Below are 17,846 nucleotides of genomic sequence, written 5' to 3'. Positions count from 1 at the left end.
CCCGGGGCTCCCCCAGCCCTCAGCGGCCCGGCCGAGCCCCCCGGGCCCCCGGCAGGAGGGAACCGGGCGGGGCCGTGCTGGGGGCAGGACGCGAAGGGCCGCGGCCGGGCTCTGCCCTCGCCGTGCACCCACCCGCTGGGGGGCCCCGGGCGGAGCGGCCCCAGCGCCCGCTCCCCGCCCATTGAGCAGGGGAGGCAGGGGCCGGCCCGGCCCGGCAGTGCTATAAGAAGCGGGGCGGCGGCAGTCCCCCAGCGAGGCCGCCTTTGCTGGTAGCGGGACGGGTCGAGAGCAGCCACCATGTGCGGTGAGTGACGGGGCCGGCCCCGGGCAGCCCCCGTCCTTCGTGCGGGACGGAGCCGGCGGCTTCTCCCCAGCCGCGGTGGTGGTGGTGGGGGTCGCTCGGGCAAAGCGCGTTGTCCCCGGGGGCAGGTCGCGATTTCTGTCGGGATAACAGCTGCTTTGTGCCGTGCCGGAGCCGCGGGGTGTGAGGCGAAGGAGGCTTTGTTCGGGAGCTGGCCCCTCTGCGTCCATTTTGTGTGTGTGTGTGTGGGGAAGGGGCTGAGCGGTAACAGCAGGTAAAGGTGGCGCTTCCTCGCTCCTCTGAGGGCAGGCAGCCAGCTCGCTGCCCAGCCTGTGTCCTGTGATCTCTGGCTCAGCAAAGGCTCCTTGCCTATTCCCGGAGGGTCCCGGCCACGTTGTTGCCTTCGCCCCCGGTGCCTCCCCTCGGTTCATCGCCGCCGGGGCTGGTGCGGAGCCCTGGGCGCGGTGCCTCTGCCCTCGCCAGCCCCGGGGCTGCGGCTCCGCCGTGACTGACGGCGGTGGCAGGGAGAGTTTGTGGTTTTCAAACAAAGGCTGTGAAGGAGCTTAGCTCCTCGCGGATGAGTTTATTCGCCTTCCCTGATCTCGTAAAGATGAGATAGCGGAGATAACGGCCGCATCACGTGTGCGGTTGTTGGAGAGATGCTTTGGGCGAGGTGAAAAAGTAGGGATTCAACGGCTGCTAATACAATATATTCCGTGAAATTGTAGTAAAACTTTACCTGTTCCTTCACGGAAACTTCCTCTGAAGATATTTTGGCTGAAAGAAGAAAAATCTCCCCACGTACTTTTTAGCAGTCACAGACAAAACCTTCTTTGTGAGATCCCGACTGAAAAAAGAGTTGAGTTACTGCTCCCAAAAATGCACGTCCCGAGCTAGTTATCTCTTCCCTGCCTCCACATCCTCTTTGATTGTAACCTCAAAAAGTTCAGGCGGTCTAGCAAGCCTCTTTCACTTGAATGGAAACAGGAGATGGTTCTGTTTGAGCGCCTACGTGACTCCTGTCGCTACCACCAAAAAAACCCAGTGCCTTCTACACAAAACCCCCTCAGGTGAGAGGCTTGGCCCAGTGCCTAGGCAAGCCAAAGGTACCGGTTGCAAGTGCTAAACAGTGAGATACGTAATGACGATATCAAGAGTTTGGCACATGTGAGCCCTATATTGATTGGGAAACGAGGGTGTCAACGCTGGTGAATGAGTTTGGTGAAACAGGCAGCTTGGGGTGGAGTTACTGACTCAGTGTGAAATGGCAGAAGGCAGTAATTCATAAAGCACAGTGAGAGGAGTGTTGGTTTGTGCCTGTCAGTGGCTGGAGATCCGCCACCTTCAGCAACAGCAAAATGGGTAAATGTTACGAGAAAGTTAGGACTAAAATGTTACTGAGGGGGAAAAAAAAAAAAAGTCTTGGGGAATCGCTGGTCTGTTTCCTAAACTCTGAAGTCTGAGCCAATTTAATGTGGTGTTTCTTAACAAGAAAGTGATCCCATATCTCCCTTACTATGCTGAATATACAATCATAAAATAGTTTGCATTGTAAGGGTCGTTTAAAGATCATCTAGTTCCAGCGACCCCTGCCATGATGTAGGAAGTACAGGAGTTTCAGACGTTGCAATTAGCAGTTTTAAACTTCTAAAAATGTCTTTTCAGGTTTCAAAGAAATGTGTCCTGTGTTTTCTCTGACTTCAGGTAGCACATGAAGATCTAAAACTGCTTTTCACTGTTTTGAAGATACGTAGGTCATTAGGTACTGACATATGCATGCTCTTTAGGCAACAAAGCTGAGATGTTATCACACTGGCACATACAAAGGCAGTACAGCAAAACTATGCAGAGTTTAAACAAATGGGTGAAGTATTCTTATTTTTATTCTTAAAACTGGATTATCTATTTTAAAAGAAACGTTTTATCAGCATATGAGGTTGTGTCCGGGAGTTTCTCAAAAGTAAGTTTCTGGCATCAGCAATGTGCTTACTCCAACAGAAGCACCCTTTTATTTAAAAAATAAATTAATTTTACTCAAACTTCAAGTATAGGCTGCCCCCTTCTTGATTTTGGTGAAATCTTGCAATTGCATGTATTCTTGTAGAATTTTCTCACAAATATACTCAGTGAACTTTTTCCCTCCCTCTTTGTGACACTCAGCTTGCAATACTGAAAGGGGAAGGGGAAACTTTGAAGTCTTGATATGCATGTCAGGGGAGAGCCTTGCTGGCAGTGTCTGTGCTGCATTAAAGCTGTCTGTACCAGTGTTTTAACAACCCTGCTTTAAGTGTCTGATTCTAAAGGTGAGCCAAATGAGTACTTGAGCCTTTACAGGGGAGGGGAGAAGCAAGCTCTGGAAATGGCATCTGATAGCCTGGGGAGGCAGCTATAAGGGAACTTACTTACATCACAAACCTCTGTTATCATGAATATGATTCAGCTAAGATTCAGTTGCACTGATTTGCTTCCAGAAGGAAGGAAGCTACAGGACACTTTTATCAAATGTTGTTTCTCTGTGAGTTGAGCAATGTGCTTTAAATCTAGGCAAAATGATGACTGAGTAGGGGAAAAAAATACGCAAGCAGGAAAATCATGAAACAGAGCGGTACTGGAGAAAAGGTGCTGAGAGCAAGATTTATTTCCTTTAACTGGAAGAGTTTGTAGTGCATTTCTTAAGAAGTCAGGCTCCAGCTATTGCTTTCATTGTAACAGCCGCTGGTGACTTCTGAGTCTCCTAATTCACGTGTGTGGAAGCACAGCTACAGTTCCCTAGAAACAAGGATCCTTTTAACAATTCCAGCACACTGGTAGTATTGTGAGGACAGTCCCGAAGGAAGGTTTTTCCTGGAGCTCGGTGTAGTCAGAGATGCCACATGGAACACATGAGCCTGATGCATCTTAAATACATTGTGAAATCTGGCCTAGAAAGTATAGCTGGGTCTGAAATGAGGTGTGTAGCAATGTTTTGGAATGATGTTGAGAAATTTGTATTGAAGAATGCTGCTCTTGAGGTTCGTGGTTAGTGCCAGAGAACGGTAAATGTCTGTCTGGAAAAATGATCAACAAGCTCTCAGTCTAAGGTGGCTTTATATAACTGGAGGCATTATTTTTCAAAGCGTCGATGAAGAACAGTATTTAGCTGTTCGAATTCCCAAGTACCTCTTTAAATGCAACTATTGTCTTAATATCTCCATTAATGTTGGACACTCCAGAAATAATTAGGCGAAGCTCCTCGTAAATCTCACTTCCTTAGCAGAAAAGCATTTACCAGCCTTTAATCCTTCCAAGATAAATCCAGAGACCAGTGGAATAGTCTCTTAGGCTCACTGTCAGATCAGCAGCATTAATGGCTTAAAACTGGGGAGTACCAAATTCACAGCAATATTTATAAGCACGATTTACTGGTGTATCGTTGTAACAGCTTCTTCACTACAACCATTTACAGTTCCAAAGCTCTAATTGAGGGGGAAAAGGGTGTTGAATTGCAAACAAAGGCTTTTTCTATTTAAAATGCTTGTCTGAACTGCTTATCTGTTGAGCTCTTCAAGTCTGCCTTTTGCAAACTTAGTTTCCAGTCCTCGCTTGCTACTTGGAGAAATCCTTGAAACGGTGCAGTTAGACTCGTCTGGTTTACTGGGATACAGATTTACAGGGGTTAATAACAGGGCATAATTCGTCCTTATAGATGCACAAGTCCCAAGGAAGCGTAGTAGGCAGAAGAAAGAAATGATTGTGTTTTTCCTTGAAGGTGACCATTTTTTATTAAACCTTTTCTAAAGATACAACATCATCCCCCAAACTCCATTTCAGAAAAATGCTTGTGTACTCTTGCCTTCAAAAAAAAAAAAAAAGTGTGTGAAGGGAGGGGAAACAGGCCAAAAACTCAAAAAGCCACTTCTTGGTTGATGACTAGCTTATTGAAGAGAAGAGAGATCAGACTTGCAGACTCTTTCAGGCTTTCTGTTTGCCAAGTAGGCGAGGAGCAAGTTCGTGCCTTTCCTGTGATGCCTCTGTAAAAGCTGACCTGAGAAATGTGGGGCAAGCAAAGGGATCTTATGTCTCTGCCTTGGGTTTGGCAGGCAGCATTGTGTTGAGGCAGCGCAAAGGGTGAATGCTTGGTTTTTGGGTGAGCCTGTTCTGTGTCTTCTGTTTCTTTCCTTTGTTGTCCTATCCTTTTGACTTCTGCCCTTTCTTTATATTGGCTTCTGTATTCTGTTCCTGCTGAAGTGGCTGTTGTATGCCAGATTAGGCTGGAGCCTTTCAAAAATAGATGTTGTGCCTAGTACCTACCCATGGGTATTTGGGGCCGTGACTTTGATTACAAAAGTCTCCTTGTGTTAGAACTGGTGAATATATTCCTTCTTTAAATGTCTAGTTTTAGATTGGGATATGAAATAGATCATAATGTTTCCATTTTCAGCTGTGGTTTTCATTAAAAGTAGATTTTTTTAAAGCTCTCTCAACTGTTTAACTCTTGGTGGGTAATATGAGACGAGTGAAACCAGCCAGGAAAGCTTGTGTTTGCTTGATCAACATGATGGTCCTGATTCATTTATTGTATTTGAGCTCTTTCAACTTAAAAACCCATTAGCGAGATTTGTACTAAATGGGAGGTGGCATCCTTCTCAGACCTCTCTGTGATGCTAATAAGTAAAGAGTTTTAAATTGAGTTTGAAGGGATACAAACTAACAAAAAAATGTCGCTTCTTTTTTCCCCCTTCCCTTTTTCTCTTTAAACAGGAATTTTTGCTTATCTGAACTACAGAGTACCTCGGACTCGAAAGGAAATATTTGAAACCCTGATAAAAGGATTACAGAGACTGGAATACAGAGGATACGACTCTGCAGGTATCTAAATTAACAAATTAATTTTAGCAACCAATAGCTACTTATGTTACTTTTGTGACTTTCAGCTTCTTCATCTTGAAGTTTTATTTTTAATCCCTCATTTTGAATGATCAGTACTAATTACCTAGATTCTTGGATCTTCTTTCAGCTTTCTTCAGGACTTGAAATTGGGTGTGCAGCTCTGTAATCAGGTGGTGATTGAAGTTTAGTACATACAAGCAAAGTAAACAGGGTGTGAGGAAGAAGTCTTTCATTGCAGTGTCATGTAGTTTGTGCCTCAATTTTTGTGTGTGTATGTAAGTCCTAGTGAAAAGATGAGGATGCTTGAACTTATATTTTGAGCTTGCTGATTTCACCAGACAAAATACATCAGTGTGTCCTCAAGCAAAATTTGAGATAACTGTCTTGTATTTTTTTCGTTTATGCAGTGGATAATCACTTATCTCGTTTGATTTGAATAGCAATTTGAAATTGAATAATGTCATTTGAACATACACAGGTCTAGTGACAGATTTCAAGTACATCTCTTTGAAGGATAACTTTCAAATAACAGTTGTATATGCTTGTCTGTATTTTCTCAGCCATTTTTAGATGACGTATTTCATGCTTCAATTAACACTTGTGATTGGGTCCTGTATTGCAGGAGTGGCAATTGATGGAAATAATAATGAAGACAAAGAAAGGTTCATCAAACTGGTCAAGAAAAGAGGAAAAGTAAAGGCCCTAGAAGAAGAGTTGTACAGTAAGTGTCTTAAAAAACACCCCTTTACTTTGGCTACCCAGTCAGCCGATATCTGCATCTCAGCAGAAAGACCATGAAATTTACAGTTATGGTTTTATTGCAGAAATAACTGCAGTTAAACAATTTATGCTCCCCAGTTCTGCACTTAAAAAGCAAGCTTGGTCTTCAGATATGGTGCTGTGAAATTATTGGTCTACTTCCCCCCTCATTTGGTTGTTTGTATTCAAGACCTGGGCTCCACTGGTGATTTACTCAGATGATTTCTGTGTTTGGTAGCTGAAATGTCAGAACATGGACTCTGACAGAATTTATGAGCACTTAAGCAGCTGGCTGTCATCACAATCTGCTTTATGCAATGCTTCCATCTGTGAAGAACTGAAGTTGTGTTTTAATAAGTTTATATTATAATTTGTAGTAATGTGGTCTGTTGGCCTAGTTGTTGGTATTGGCTGAGAATGCTTGAGTCTTGGCAAACAAAGTTTTAATCACAGTCACTTGAACTGTCTGAAGTGTAATGTCAAGTAAGCAAATGGTTTTAAAGGAAGCCAGAAGATAACTTTTAGATTTTTGCTGCAAGAATTCTCTTAGAGTTCTAATAATTTTGTGCATGTGTGTGAGTGTGAGAGGGAGATTCACTCAACTTTAAATATATATATATATATTATTATTTTTTTTAATTTCTTGTCCATAGAACAAGATGGCTTAGATTCAAAAGCAGATTTTGAAACACATTTTGGAATTGCTCATACTCGCTGGGCGACCCATGGAGTACCAAGTGCAATAAACAGTCACCCTCAGAGATCAGATAAAGGAAATGGTATGTATTTTCCACAGCGCTTTGGAATGGTATGAATTTGAAACAGTTGAATTCCCATAGTACAACATATACCCAAATGCAAGTAAGAATAGAGGTTATCTATATTGTATACTAGGGCTAAGCTGTTACCATTCTGCTTAGGTTAGAGACACAATAAAACAGCCTCTTCTGAGGCTAGCGTAGCACTGTAAAAGACTCATGAGGTCTGTTCTCTGAAAATGGATGCAAATTAGTCAAAGGACTACATTTTTGTTTTAAAAAATTGAGATTCCAAGAAACTAAATGCATCAATATTGTCTGGGCTGGGAAGAGGAGATTTCATTTCGTATCTCTCTTGAGTGCTGTCTTGGTGCTGTTCTACTGGGTGTATTCTACCTTTGGTATGCCTTCAAAACTCCCAATCTTCTGCTTTCTGTTGTGAATGTTATGATAAACTGTAGGTCTGAAAGCTGTATCAGAGGGTTCCTAGTGTACTTATAAGCCATTTTTCTCTAATTCTGTGTTCTGGTTAGATATCTTAATTTTAATATGTTACTTACGTATGTCTATTTTTATCTTTTAGAATTTGTTGTTATCCATAATGGGATCATCACAAATTACAAGGACCTGAGAAAGTTTTTGGTGAGTCTGTGGCAACTTACTTTTTAAACTAGAAACTAAATACTCCACTGTGTGATGTTAGGTCTTTCAGGACTGTTAGAACCTGAATTCAAATTTCTTATGTCAGCTGTAAAATAGCGTAAAGGAATCTGCTTAAGAAAGATACTCAAGAGTTGGCAAAGAGTAATATGTTCTTGTAATCCTAAATGCAAAGTACTTTGAGTAGAGTAGCACTGTGTTCAAACTGGCTTAAAGTGCATGTGGAGTGGGCTTCCTCCTGTCCCTCATTGCTTGAAGATGCTAAGCAAGTCTTACTAAAGTGTTTCTGAAACACTTGTCCTATGACAGGAGAAGTCTTTATACTTTTTAGTGATATGTATATTAAATATCCATATATATATGTGCACCTGTCCAATGTAGCGCTCCAAGCAGTCTGTTTTACTGTGCAGTTTCTGGTGGGAGACAGACGAAGTGTTTCTTGCCTGAGGATGAAAACACCTCTTACTTTCCTATTTAATATTCTTAGGAGAGCAAAGGCTACGAATTTGAATCTGAAACAGATACAGAAACGATCCCCAAATTGATCAAATACATGTATGACAACAGAGAGAGTGAAGACACCAGTTTTTCAGCCTTGGTAGAAAGAGTTATTCAACAGTTGGTAAGTGGGAAGTTCCTTTTTTTTTTTTTTTTTTTTTTCCCCTGAGTACTAAAGTATAAGCTAACTATGTGGCTCCTTAGGATTCTGCATTTTTGCCTTTGGATTCTCTGCAGGGTTCCTTAGAAAGTGCTGTAGATAACAGTTTTTGGCTTCTAAACAGTGCTCAATAGACCAAGAAATGAGATTAAAATTTTGGAAAATTCTAAAATTTGCCATTGAAAAGCTTTTAATTGCATTAGAAGTTGGTGGGCAGTTTTGGTGTGTGTGTGTTTTGTTTTTTTGTTTTCTTTAAGAATGAAGTTATCAGATGTTTTGAATGAAGCAGCTTAGTTTAAAAGATAAATATATTGTAGCAGCCTCTGGGGCTTGGTATCTCTCATAAAGGGCAGTGTGCTCTCAAAGGCTATTCTGATCATGTTAAAACAGTGCTGTGATTCAAGTTTGTCTCATAATATGCTTTGACTCCCATGTTTGGAAATAGATCTAACAAGCTGTACTGATTCGTGGCTTAGCTGGTTCCCAAACTGTGAAGTGGGAATCTACTGTTACTTAGTATGTGAACACTTAGATCTTTGACAGATGCATTGCAAACTTGGAGAAAGCTTGCTTTGTTTCCTTCCCCAGTATCCAGGCAGATGTTTTTCCTCCCCTTCCTGCAGTTTCTTACACTCTTTTCACCTCCCCTTTCTCCTCTCTAAGGCAGCTCTGTAGTATTCTCCCTAGAGCAGAGCTGGAATACGCATGAAGTAAAGGAAGGCCTTTGTGGGTCAGGAGGGAATAGTGGTGCACCAGCCTAGTTGAGGGGAAGGGTGGCTTCATCTGGCCACAGAACAAGTGCAGAGTAGTCTCAGACCAGAGTCTCTGTAAGGGGAGTGAATATTACCATCTCTTTTCTGTTTGCAAGATTTTTGTTTCTGCTTTTGTTTCTGCTTCTGGAATACTTGTGAGTTTTGTGTGAATACAAGTTGTTTATTGTATGTTCCTGCTCTTGTTTGTGCACTGTGGATTTGGGGTTTTTGAATTGTGTGCATTGTTTTGTTTGGGTAAATGCACTAATAAGATTTTGCTGCTTAAACTAGAAGTAGTAATTTCAAAATCTTAGCTTAAAATGCACAAGGAGGCAAACCTATGTGCATATTCCTACTAAAAGTAAATTTGTAACACAATTTTCATTATTATGCATCTATACAATTTTCATTTGATTATACATCTGAGATTTTCTTAACCCCTACTTAGGAAGGTATTGTTATTATTTATAAAAAGAGGCTAAGTGTCTTGCCTAAGTGCTTGCTTCCTGATCTTTCAGCTGTTGCACTGTGTCTGTATGTTAGCTTGTTCTGCTTCACGACCAATTCCTTTTAAAGGTGCAGTCTGCCTTTCAGGAAGAGATTCCTGATAGTAGTGCAGAGCTTTCCTTTGGAGCCTTCTCAGGAAGAGGGGGCCCCAGTTATATGAGGCACAACTAATTGAGATAAGTTGTTTAGGACTTATTTTTTTCTCTTCTGTCTCCATGGTGTCTAGGAAGGTGCTTTTGCATTGGTTTTCAAGAGTATCCATTACCCAGGTGAAGCTGTTGCTACCAGGTTAGTAAAAGTCCATTTTAAATATATTATATGCCATTTTGGGTATATATAAAAGAAAAGCTCACGTCTCTTTAAATGTCAGTAAACATCTTTAACATCAGTATCTTATTTAAAAAAATATAGAAGTTTGTGATTAACTAAATCTCAGAAGGTAGATAGCTATGTCAGTAGAATCCTTCTGAAGCACAGTAAAGTTCTGCTGAGCCTCTCTTCAACTGGCTGTTAAACATAACTTAATTTGAGCTGTACTGACTGTACACAGAATTTGCAGAGGTCTTTGATTCTGTCATCTTTAACTTGCTTTTGTTTACTAAATTAGATACAGACTTTGAGGATGTAAACACAACAGTGAAAAGTAACCAGATGATGTATTCTCTATTCACACAAATACGCTTTTAGTCATCCAAATGACATTCTTGAAAGAATTTACCACTGACAAACTCATTCCTGTAGTCTGTCCTTTTATGTTATAGTGTGTCAATGAAGATGCTCAGTATATCTTCTGTTTCTAAAGTTGTATTGAGAATCTGGTAACACTTCTACTTTATCAAAAAGGGGAGGGAAAGGGTTTGGTACAGTTTTTCATAGAATCACAGAATTGTTTAGGCTGGAAAAGACCTCTAAGATCATCAAGTCCAACCACCCACCTTTCAGTATGGATAAATACTGAGGGTATGTTCAGGTTGGCTGAAATCCCATCATACTGATAGGTTATACAAATAACATTCTATAGTTTTTATAGCATTTATGAGCTTTGTGAGTTCTAGTTCTATTTATATTTGGAAAAAACTTGCAGGACATATAAAGACACCAAAGTAGCAAGTGAAGTAATAGTGGGAATAAAGCCTGTTTTATACGGTAGCCTAAAAGCCCATTGCTTCTGTGGTCTAAAATGGGACTCTATTAATGTTGCGAAAAAGCCAGCTGTACCATCATTCTAACTGGAGAACATCTGAACTGAACTATTCTATGTGTGGTTCAGGTTTGGGTGTTTAGGAGTGAGGGGATTAAGAAGAGCTAAACTTGTAATCTGAGGTGTCGAGGGAATGTATTACTCTTTTATCCCCATGAGATTTATTTATTTTTAATAAGCTCTTTATGTGGCACATGACCCATATAATTAAAAAATTGCCTTTATTCCACTGTTTTAGAGATCCGTGAGGTTGACAGTTCTGAGTTTAAAACACTAAAGGGTGGAACAGCATTTTAATAGTAAAGAGTGATAGGGCTAATTGCCTCAATTTAGAGTCAGAGTGAGATTTTTTTGTTTGTTTGTTTTTAATGGCATTCAAAATGGTGCCTGTGCTAAGCTGTTTCCTTATTACTGGAAGGAAAACAACTAGTTCATAGATGTTTTCCTCTACCTGGTGGTAGATCATTGGGAAAGATTCACATAAGCATATGGCACTTATCCATATAACAAAATCTGGAGAGTCTTATAGAAACAAGTCAAGTTTATATAATTCCTGTCATATAATGTTTTTAGGATCAGAGTTGAGAAGGATCATTCCATTTAGGAAGCTGAATGGGATGTTGTCTTTCAACTTCACAGATGCTCTTTGACTTCTCTGTATAAACGTCAGTGTTTTCTCTTTGTAGGAGAGGGAGTCCTTTGCTCATTGGGGTTAGAAGCAAGTACAAGCTCTCCACTGAACAGATTCCTGTTCTATATAGAACATGTAAGTTGATAAAACCAATTACATTAATTTTAAAAGCTAAAGTTATTGTTACTTTTTGATTAGAAACAAGATTAAATTAATCTCTGTACTATAAAACTACCAGCTGCTGCCCCAAATAGCTTCTTAGCTGAGGGTATTCTACTTTTACACTACTGAATGTGTAGTTCATGTAAAAGTGCCCTGTCCCTTCTCTCCCAAAGATCCTTTAAACATTTGTGTAACTTTGCAACAGTGATACCTTTAACCTGTATAGTCTGTAATGTCTAACTTGAACAGGTCTGGTTTTCCATTTAAAGTGTCTCACTTCTTTAATTTAACAGGCAACATTGAGAATGTGAAGAACATGTGCAATTCACGAATGAAAAGACTGGACAGCTCTACCTGCCTTCATGCTGTTGGGGATAAGGCAGTAGAATTTTTCTTTGCTTCAGATGCAAGGTACTAAAGAACTTGACCTTCTCTCAAAGCATTGTTTCTGCTTAGAGGTGAGGTGGTTCTGGAAATCTTATGCTGTCGTGCTGCTGCACAGTTGTGTTCTGATGGGATAGCTTCTTATCCAGTTTACTTCATAAAGCCCACAGTTTAAAAATGTGGAATCTTGACATCAGCATTTGAATTGTTTACAGTACCTGGTACAATATCTGCTAATTACTAACCTCTTTGCCTTCTATGAAAAATATACAGTGCAGGAAGGGAAGGTGGGTACAAATAGCCGCTATCAGCCAAGCATTTGGGCAGACTATAGGTTAATTTGGGTTTTGGCATTTTAATCCATCTATCTAGGATATCAGAGGAGGAAATAGCAGTGTGGTTCCAAACGTAGCAGGAGTGTGGGCATTGGATACACACTTGTAGCAGGAACATGTTCGTGACCTCAGGGATCTGCTAGAGATCATGACAAATAAGATCAGATCAGCACTAATTGGCTGATGTGAGATGCTGTGGCTCCCGAGCCTCCTGCTCCAGGTTCCTGTGAGAGTGCAGGAGGAGCAGCAGATGGAGCCATTTCCTTTAAGATGGCTCTATTTGTAGTTATGTCCAAAAGGAAGAGAGAAGTGAGTCTGGAAGTATGATAGGACATAATCTAATTTCAGTGAGGAATGCTGCTATCAGCTCTAACTAAAATGTCAGGATTGTCTTGCTTCTGTGTTTTCTATAGTGCTATCATTGAACATACCAACAGAGTAATTTTCTTAGAAGATGATGACATTGCAGCAGTAACTGATGGGAAGCTTTCAATTCACCGTCTCGAGCGTTCAGCTAGTGATGATCCTTCCAGGGCCATCCAAACCTTGCAGATGGAATTGCAGCAAATCATGAAGGGTGGGTTGAAACAACTGTAAAAGAGTAAAGTTCTCTTTGTAATAGACCTCGAACAGCAAACCATGTGCATAAGCATGACCGTGTAATGTTGTTCTGTATAGGTAACTTCAGTGCATTCATGCAGAAGGAAATCTTTGAACAACCGGAATCAGTTGTCAACACTATGAGAGGCAGGGTGAATTTTGAGAGCAGCACAGGTAAGTCAGAACAGGCATTCAAGTTGCACTAAGCCTACAAATTTTAAACGTACTAATTAGAAAATGAAATAACATCACGGATTTTTGCTTTTGTTTTATTACAGTTCTGCTGGGGGGCCTGAAGGACCATTTGAAAGAAATCAGAAGATGCCGAAGACTGATTATTATTGGCTGTGGGACCAGTTACCATGCTGCAGTAGCTGTATGTTCAGCTTTAGCAGAAATGCATATAGAATTTTAGCTTTGGGGCTTTTAGACATCTCTTCATCTGCTTTTCTGTTTGTGGTACAAACTTTGCCTTTCATTGAGGGATTGTACTTATTTGTTTAGTTTTCCTCTGTGCCATGTTCTTTATCAAAGCTCCTGTGCTGTTACCTACCATGCTAGAAATTAACTTTTTTAGTTTCAGTGTTTAAATCAATGGTGGGCTCTAATTATCTATCTTTTTAAACTAAGACTTGATTTAGATTATTTCTCAATCCAAATAAGATGTTAAGACTTTTATGGGTGGCAGTATTAACAAATTTTGTGTGCTGCTTGAATACAGACTCGACAAGTATTGGAAGAATTAACTGAACTACCAGTGATGGTGGAACTTGCTAGTGACTTCCTGGATAGAAACACACCTGTGTTCAGAGATGACGTGTGCTTTTTTATAAGTCAGTCAGGTGAGCTGCTTATGCTGTTTATCTTCCACTGAGTGCTAAAGAGAAATGGAAAAAAAATATTTCTTGAATGAAGTTTCTTTCAGTCTTGATTCAAACACATAGACAATGAGTGAGTGCTGAAACATTTTGTTTTCAGCTGTATTTTGCATTGTGTGTGTGTGGATGCAATTATTTAGAACACAGAATAACTTCTGTAGTATTTTATGCTTCTCTGGAATCGTTGTTACTCTCTGTCAATCTTAAGATGTAAATGTTTGTAAATGCTTTCCAGGTGAAACTGCAGATACGCTTATGGCCTTGCGGTATTGTAAAGAACGTCGTGCTCTAACAGTTGGCATCACAAACACAGTTGGAAGCTCGATATCCAGGGAGACTGACTGTGGTGTACATATCAATGCAGGACCTGAAATAGGTGTGGCAAGCACAAAGGTAATTATTGTTCAGTGTTTGACTTCCATACTTCACCACTGTGTAATCCAATATAAATTTTAATTGTAGCACTTCAAATTGAGATTGTGCTAACACTCTGCAGACTTAGCTGCTAAATGTTTTATTTTGTCTGCAGGCTTATACCAGCCAATTTGTGTCTCTTGTAATGTTTGGCCTAATGATGTCTGAAGACAGAATTTCCTTGCAGAAAAGGAGACAGGAAATCATCAGTGGACTAAAATCGTTGCCAGGTATATTGATATTTTGGGTATGAGGAGGGATAGGGGATTTTATTTAATGGGTAGTAAAATATTACTCAAATTCTTTTAGAAATGTTTTTCTTGTTTAAGTCTCACTCTTCACTTCTTCCTGAAAGGTAGATGATGTATGAAAAATGGACTACTGGGTTCTACACCTATTGCCAGTTTTACAAATACTCTTTCAAGAAACCTTGCAGGAAGATCAGGATTTCAATAGGGTAGTTTTGTCTAAGAAATATTCCTTGATCTCTTAAGTTGATAATTTAAAATTAGTAAAGCCTTTCACTTTTAAAATGGCATAGATAAAGACAAAACTAATTCAAGCTGACTTTAAAATGTATGTTCAGAACTTCCTTTAGAATGGGGTGCACAGACACTAAATGTTAAATTTGTTGCTGTAAATAAGGCCAGACAAAGTTTATTTAAACTGCAGTCAAAGTTGCACAGATATGTAGTTAACGGTTGAATTATGTTAAGCATATTTGTTACGATAGATCATTAGAGTATCATATTGCAAGCAAACCAGGCAGTAATCTTTTTTCCAATTGATGGAGTTTTCTTATGTCCTTTTTGTGTGATCCAATAGAGATGATTAAGGAAGTCTTGTCCTTGGATGAGAAGATTCATGATTTGGCTCTTGAACTGTACAAACAAAGATCACTGCTGGTGATGGGTCGTGGATATAATTATGCCACTTGTCTGGAAGGAGCTCTGGTAGGAACCTCTCAAAATCACTGCATTCTACTTAAAATGAGCTTTTGTGGCTTCCGCAGAATAGTGTACTTCTCATGTTTCTTTAAAACTTAATTCTACTGCAGTAAAACTGCTATCTATAATGTTGAACGTTTAGTCCTTTTGGACTGAACGCATACATAAGGTGAACCTGGATTCATTATCAATTTCTTGGTTCTTTCACATAATAATTTCAATGCTTATTGAGTGTAATTATATACAGAAAATTTAATACCATTTAAAATGCTGATCTGTTTGAAAATATTCTCACAAGACACAATGTGCTGATGATGTAAGATGCTCATGCAGGAAACTGCTAAATTTAATTTCAAATGTCATGGTAGTATGGATGTATATTTCTCTGTCAGACATTTGAAATGTTTAAGCTAGACGGCATTAGGCAAAATTGTGTTCTTAAAAGTTCTTGTTCGTTACTCCATTTCTTTAACTGAAAATTCATGGGCATCAGGAAATTCAATTTCCACCAGCATGCTGCTAGAAATCCCAGCATATACGCCTGTCTGTTCTAGCCTTTGGCTGATTTTTTGAAAATGGTAACTTGATAGTGTATGTCTGTATTTAATTGGCAGATGTACAGCTTTGATATTTTTCTTCTTGCAGTTTTTATTCGTCATCTTGTAACTTCTTGGCATTTGTTTTTTTTATTTAAGAAAATAAAAGAAATTACATATATGCACTCTGAAGGTATCCTGGCTGGTGAGCTGAAACATGGACCACTAGCCCTAATAGACAAACAAATGCCGGTTATTATGGTGATAATGAAGGATCCTTGCTTCACCAAATGCCAGAATGCTCTGCAACAGGTCACTGCCCGACAGGTAAGTTGTTTAACTCATATAATGTCGTAGAGTAAGAAACTGTGCACACTGTATTTCTGCTGACTGTGCTTCAGAAGCAAGATGTATTGATTTTCTTTTTTCTAATTAAAACTTGTAAATAAGGTGTTATACACTCACTGCAGTTTGTCATTGAAGGTTAACACTAGTAGTGACAACTGATTGCATGTGGATGTATTTCAGTTTTGAAGCTAAGGGTATAATATTAAGAGGTGAAAACATTCAATTCTCACACAACAGTGGGTGATGAAAGCCATTATGCGAGACTGGCATTATCTTTATTAGCAACTTTAGAATTTTCAAACATACTGCAGGCATGTTGTGAACTAATATTGCAAAGGAGGTCTAAGTCAGCTCTTCACTTAACACTGTAAAACTATTTTCAGGGTCGTCCAATCATTCTGTGTTCTAAAGAAGACACAGAAAGCTCAAAATTTGCCTACAAGACCATTGAGCTGCCTCATACAGTTGACTGCCTTCAAGGAGTCTTGAGTGTTATTCCTCTCCAGTTACTTTCATTCCACCTGGCTGTTCTCAGAGGATACGATGTAAGTGCTTTCTACGTTTAGCCCTCCAGTCAGAGCAGTCATGAATTTCCTCCTACCAATCTAAAGTGAGATACATGTTTATATGGCATTTCTAACAAAGAGCTATGATAGTTACAGGCTCCAATTGTGACTCTGGTAGGAGAGGTGTGGTAGTAATAGAACTGTGGCTGAAGAGTGCCAATTCTTCAGCCTCTTTTTTTTTTTTTTTTTTAACGTTATCCTTCTAAAACATGTAAAGATTGTTTGCTTAGCTTGATTAGTTAAGAATGCAGATAATACTTTTTCAGAATTCTAAATTTATAACATGGTATTGCACCTTAATTTAAAATAGTTCACTGCTTTGTACAGCATAATTTGTTGACTCTGTCTAGGTGTGTCGGTTTGATAATGATGACCCCTGTGCAAAGATGCCCTGTGCCATAAAACAGTGTATGTTTGTTAGGAGGGTTTTGGAAGCAAGAATGAGTTCAACAGGGAGTTGTGGTCTGCAGATTTATGATCTCTTGTGTGTGTTAATGTTTCTAGAATAAAGGAAATCTCCTTAGGAAAACTTTTTAAAGCAAATAAAACAAAAACACCAGCATACTGAATGAACTGTCAAGTTCAGAATGCCACTTTGGTTCTGTCATATACTGAAAGTCTGTCTTTTCATTCTAGGTGGATTTTCCAAGAAACTTGGCCAAATCTGTTACTGTAGAATAACGGCAAAGAACACCTGATCTCTTTTTTTTGTCACCAGACCTCTGAGTTATACTTGTAGAAATGTGTTGTTCTGAATTGATAGGTACACTTTTTTTTTGAAAGAGAATGACAGTGCTAAGTGGCAAGTGTCAGAATGATTTATCTTGCAGCTTTAAAAGCTTTCAATGTGCCTTGTTACCCAAGTGCTTTTGCTCACAGCAAATATTTCTTTAAGTCCTGAAATTGCCAAAGGAGAAGATAAAAATAATTGTTTACACATGGTATACTGAATGAACTTTTCTACTGTGCAATATATATATACAGCTCTCTTCAGAGTAACTGTGAACATTTTTTAGCCTACACTACTTAACTAGTTTTAAAGATAAAGTATTTATAAGTACAATTGTATAGCTTTTTTAAGTTATTTTTTTTAGTATGTTGCTTATCTGTAGCATTGGTAATGCTCAGAATGTAAATACTGAGCATCTTGACACACTTACTTGTGTACAGTTTTTTAGTGTTTTTCCTACTTCAGCCTCAAACTGGAAATTTGTTGTCCCTCTTCCCACCCAGCTTCTGCTTCCCTGCCCTTGTGACTGTTTTGTATTTAACCAGTCTTTTGTAAAGCTGTTCTGTGGCTGTAAATTCCCAGCTATGTTTTAAATTCCTGTTTCTTTCAACTAATTATTTGAAAAGCCAGAACAACATCTTGTTTTGTATGCTGACCCAGCTCTTACTCGCCTAACATGTACAGTGCAACAAAATAAGGGAACTAGCTGTCTTTCATCAAATGATACTTCTGTTTGAAGTATGTACAATGAAATTAAAATGCAATTAAAGAAAAGATTATATAGATTCTTCTTGTTTCTGATTTTTTTTTTTTGGTGGTGGTGGTTTGTTTTGTATTATTATTATTTTTT

The 17,846-nt window shown here is 39.4% G+C and overlaps 1 protein-coding gene across 1 annotated transcript; it reads left to right on the top strand.

The window, feature by feature from the left end:
• Positions 1-148: 148 nt before the first annotated feature.
• On the top strand, positions 149-17,781 carry GFPT2 (glutamine-fructose-6-phosphate transaminase 2). The gene is made up of 19 exons (XM_084536185.1): positions 149-304; positions 5,042-5,149; positions 5,793-5,891; positions 6,583-6,708; positions 7,271-7,329; positions 7,835-7,969; positions 9,491-9,552; positions 11,152-11,231; positions 11,552-11,669; positions 12,391-12,554; positions 12,656-12,751; positions 12,856-12,953; positions 13,299-13,419; positions 13,691-13,848; positions 13,985-14,099; positions 14,695-14,822; positions 15,512-15,679; positions 16,084-16,245; positions 16,903-17,781. Exons 1-19 carry the CDS (start codon positions 298-300, stop codon positions 16,945-16,947), a joined length of 2,049 nt encoding a protein of 682 aa, XP_084392311.1. The 5' UTR covers positions 149-297; the 3' UTR covers positions 16,948-17,781.
• The last annotated feature ends 65 nt before the right edge of the window (positions 17,782-17,846 follow it).

Source organism: Aythya ferina, assembly GCF_964211825.1.
Source record: "Aythya ferina genome assembly, chromosome: 14".
NCBI classification, from domain to species: Eukaryota; Metazoa; Chordata; class Aves; order Anseriformes; family Anatidae; genus Aythya; species Aythya ferina.
This window is presented reverse-complemented; position numbering and strand designations above follow the sequence as displayed.